A 4,653-nucleotide genomic window follows, 5' to 3' on the forward strand; every position below is an offset into this window, starting at 1 on the left:
CAAGAAATAAATATTGCTGTGGTCCGCATTTCAGGGGCATTGAGGTTAACCTCCTGTCTGCACAGTCCCAGTAAGCCCCCAAGTAAATCTAGGCCACATTCAAATATGAAACAGCTACTGTGGATTTTTAGAGCTTAATGTCTTCAATACTGCGCTGCTGATGTTTTCAAAGTAGCAATACGATTTGAATAAATAATGCCATGCCGCTTTAAAAAACTGAGTAAGATCACACCCTTGAGCATAAACAACTCCTCTTTAGATTTCTCATGGCAAAGACTGTGCTCAATTCTGACTTCACCTGCCTGCCCACTCATGCCACAGTAGTCCTAATTTATTAAGGTAAAAGTCAATTACCTGCAAATGAATGCAGCTGTTTATAACTGGAGAATTAAAATCACCAGAGAAGCAGAACTTAGCTTCATAAACAAGACCCCCCCCAGCAGGCGCAGAGCAGCCAAACAGGAAATTCAACACAGTTGTGATTGAAAACGATAAGTTCCACCATTGCTGCTAGCATGTACCAGCATGTTTAAAGCATTTTTTGTGTGAATGTTCTGAAGGAACTTACAATCCACAAAACAGTTTTGCAGCACACGTATGCACCTGTTAGTGTAGACAAATGACACAACACACAAATACATAATAAATGAATAAAAATAATTCAATATGTGAGCAAAAGCATCAGACATGCTAAAAATAAAATACATCTTTATTATGGTATTAATTCTTCACTTAAAAAAACAATAATTACAGTAATAATCAGCAATAGATGATGTGCATACAGCATATTTTTGACTCTTACATGAGGAAACGTGAGTAGCAAGGAGAACAAATACATATTCAGTGTGGCGTTTGCCTGAAAGTGACTGAAAAAGGAGGGAAAAAATAGCAGCAGATAAAGGTCCTTCGTAGCACTAAAAATGCAGTTAAACATTAATAATGTCATATGAAGTGAGAAAAAGAGGGTATGACAATATTAAACTGCTCAGTACTAATTTTGATGCAACACATTATCACAGTCTACAGTCTGAATATCATTATCGACGTCATAGTAAGTTGTCTTTGTTCAGAGGGGCTGAACAGCAGAGTGAGTGTGTAACAGCACAGAAACACAGAGAACGTGTGTTTAGGAAAGAAAAACAAGACATGCACTAAAAGCATGTCTTCAAATGCAGTCTGCCCTGATATTTGGCTGGATCATACTTCTGTAGCAAACACACTAGTACAAAAATAGATTTACTTTAATTTTACATTAGCTTTGACTCACTGTCTACATTGTTAGTGTGGAAAAACCACGCATTTCCCCAAGAAACTCTACAACCAGCTACAGACACTCTGACGTTCATTTCCAGTTGAATGTTCGACCCACCAGCTCAAAGAACTTCTTGTTGGGTTCATGAAAGAACTGGTAGAGTTTTTGCAGGATGGCAGGAGCCACGTGAGGGTGAGCCCTGCCTTTCGAATCATGTAAACACCGCTCTCGCCCGTGGTCTCTCAAACAGTAGAATCCTTTAGTTTTATTGAAGTAAAAATTTGAAGCGTTTATTTGAGGCTCCAGCTTTAAGAACCTCTCCACCTTTTTCATCTCAGGTAAGGGGTCTCTGATTAATTCATCCCCATCCACGATGTGAATGCTCTCCAGTGGGAAGTATTGCAGCCAGTTTTGCATGTGGACATAGTAAAGGCTGCGATTGAGAGCCTTGTATCCCAGATTGATCTCACCGTCCTTCACCAGCACAGATTCGATGGGCTGGTAGCGCTTGTGTTTCTGGAGGCGGTTGTAAAAGACCTGGGTGTAGTCCGAGAGCACCCGCTCTGTGGGGTCTCTGAGGATAAGCAGCAGCTTGATGTCAGGGTTCATCTGATGGATGCGTTTAGGGACTTTGCTGGAGGTGAAGTAGGCCGGCGTCTTCTCTACCGTCAGCTGGTCGGGGAAAGCGTAGGGCATCTGGCTGAGATACCAAGGCAAGCCCCTCTGAAAGTGACTTTCCCAATCAAAGAAGTGCACCTCGTTCTGAGCTGCAGCCACCGAGCTGTGCAGGCTGAGCATCTCAATCAGCGCCCGTGTTCCTCCCTTCCTCACGCCAACAATTAGAATATGAGGAAGTTGCTGGAGTGTCCCATTTGGATGGCTGGTGGTCCCGTTGTCAGCGGGTGATGAGGTTGGAGGTAAAGGTGGCCCCCCGTCGCCATCGGCCACTGGCCTGGAGGGGATTGGCGGGGACTGCATTGCAAAAAGCAGCAGCCCAAGGAGCAAAGCTGCCATGAGTGAGGTCCTGACCCTGGAGGATTTCAGCCTGGCGAAAGCACTAAAACTGTATCCCACATTGAAAGAGCAGCTGCTTGTGGACAACGGTCTGATTGAAAAGCAAGAAGAAGAAAAACCCAAAACAGCCTCTTCTCTGCCAGCAGCAGCAACTACAAGGAAAGACAACAGCTGTGAGCAGACCAATAACAGGTGAATCTTTTGGCAGAAAGACAAATATTAAGTTTCACAACTCCAAATCCTAGAAGGAAGTTAAACTAGCAAACGATACTTCCTTTAACATAATCAGTGTCCTTAAACTTTCTGCCGTTTAACGTCCGCAAACACGAATCACCTTCACGTCAAACAGGAACTGTGTCTGCCCCTATAATAAACATGCTGTCATTTATATAACCGTGCTAATGATTTATGTACAGTCAACTGATGGCATCAAAAGACGAAGTGAAACGTCGATGAGCCGAGACTCACCTGGTTTTATTCTCTGCAACTACTGATCAACAATTTATTAATTTAGAAATCAGAACTAAAATAATAAATATGCGCTAAAGAGGTCAAACGCTCTCACGGTAGATGTTGCTTTTAATGCGACAGGAAACAAATAGAAAAGCAGGTGCGGTTTGTTCTGCAAATTAAATTCTGCACCGCTAAAAGAAAAAACAAAGAAATCATGCAGACAAGCTGGGTTTTTTGCTCGTTATATTTTCCATATGACGGTTGCATTGGGTGCCAATCCAGGAAACGCCGTTTATCTCTTACCTTTTTAACTACAATCGTCCACTCGACAAAGATTTCATGCCTTGCAGCTGGAGGCTCTCCGCTCACAGCACCGCCGCTTCCACACCAGCAATTATGTAGGATCCACCTCTGTATCGTCTGTGAATTTTCCGAGCGCGTATAAACTTGCGCTGCGCGGGGCACAACTTCACCGGAGCGCCTCCTCTGAGCCTCAGACCGACGCTGTCCTCCCGTTTTTTGAGTGTCAGCTGTTGTGTAGAAGTCTACGCCTACCTCACGCCTGCAGGACCACTCCCCCTACTGACTCAGGTTGTTAAAATGTCATCATATTTGTCAGCTATACCGCCGCTGGCATGTGTGATATGTGACGGAGAACTGAAGCAGGTGATCTATGCATCATGTAGAAGGAACAAAGCAAAAAAGAAAGCGACAATATAATTGCGCCACAGAGCAGAAAATCGCTCCAGTCTTGATGGGTGTTCTAGCTTTGATTTAAGACTATTTATGATTTTTTTTAAGCCAAACATTCAATTCAAGCAGACTGAGATGCTCTACTCAGTGAATTTGTTGCCCATAGAGAGGCTGAGCCTTCTCAGGATTGGGATTGAAAAAGACTATTCAGCTGAGCCTCCAGGAGTTCCCTCTTCACTGTTGCTTTCAGGGGAAATGAAAGAGACAGGCCAGTTATTCATCCCTGGCATTCTTCTCCTCCTTTGCCCACAATGCAACTGCATCTGTGGGTAGTCACTGAGTCCAAGTTGCACAATCTCACCACCTGTTGAGCTGTATTTCTTTTTCTTCTGACATATTTAAATCGTTCTCCCATCACTTTAGCAATGAGTCCAAAGTGTCTTTCCAAGCTTCGTATTTACTCGTGTTTAACTGAGTCATTGGAGGATTTCACAATGTCCCCTGACTCACCTTTGGATGTACAGTCAGTGTGAGAAAGACTGAGTGACTTCAAAGTGGCGATGAATAAGTGGCACGTCATTAACGTCAAATACCTTGATAGGTTGTGTCATATTGGACTTGCAGAGATGAGAAAGCAGTAAAAGACGCAGTGTGATAGGAAAAAACGCTGTTAATACACTTGTGTATATTGTGTAATGCTTGCTTTTTTAAATCAGATATTTGCTTTAACTAGATGGTAACTACAGGTGAAGCTTGATATCAGTTTGTTGATTCTACTTATCGATTTTGGTTTTATCCCTGACTATTTATGAATCCCTTCCTGCTTCCTGATGCACAGGTTTTCAGCATAAACTCATCCTTCTCTCATCCTTCTTCTTTCTCATCACTGTTTTATGCAATACTACTGTCATCGAGACACGACAGCACTGGTACAAGGAAATGATAAATTCCAATGAGTTGGGTAATTCAGAACTGTTTTTTGCTTGCAATCTTTAATGCTAACTGTTTCCCATGCTGACATTATGCCTTGAAGCATGGAAAGAGATTAAGGGCTTTGCTGCTGAATAGGGATGCTTCTGATTTTACCCATGTTTGGGAAATTTTTCTGCTGTGTAGGTTATTTAAGTGAAAAGGCATCGAGGACATAAAGCAGACTGAAGGGCTACAGCAGCAGAAGCTTTGGTGCCACAACAAAAGCTTGCTTCTGCTTCTTAAACGCACCCTTTCTTTGTAAAAAGAAT

General features: G+C 42.8%; 1 protein-coding gene across 1 annotated transcript; it reads right to left on the reverse strand.

The window, feature by feature from the left end:
* Positions 1–691: 691 nt before the first annotated feature.
* Positions 692–3,346, reverse strand: hs3st1 (heparan sulfate (glucosamine) 3-O-sulfotransferase 1). The gene is made up of 2 exons (XM_085434075.1): positions 3,023–3,346; positions 692–2,418 (listed from the first exon to the last, which is right to left on the reverse strand). The coding sequence occupies exon 2, from the start codon at positions 2,264–2,266 to the stop codon at positions 1,343–1,345; it is 924 nt and encodes a 307-aa protein (XP_085290201.1). The 5' UTR covers positions 2,267–2,418; positions 3,023–3,346; the 3' UTR covers positions 692–1,342.
* Between the last annotated feature and the right edge of the window lie 1,307 nt (positions 3,347–4,653).

This window comes from Copadichromis virginalis, linkage group LG2 (genome assembly GCF_057382275.1).
Source record: "Copadichromis virginalis isolate Kocher_CV1m ecotype Utaka linkage group LG2, C_Virginalis_male_GT1.1, whole genome shotgun sequence".
NCBI lineage: Eukaryota > Metazoa > Chordata > Actinopteri > Cichliformes > Cichlidae > Copadichromis > Copadichromis virginalis.

Excerpts from the sequence above, each read along its gene's own strand:
- hs3st1 (XM_085434075.1), bottom strand. The coding sequence starts at position 2,266 with ATGGCAGCTTTGCTCCTTGGGCTGCTGCTTTTTGCAATGCAGTCCCCG.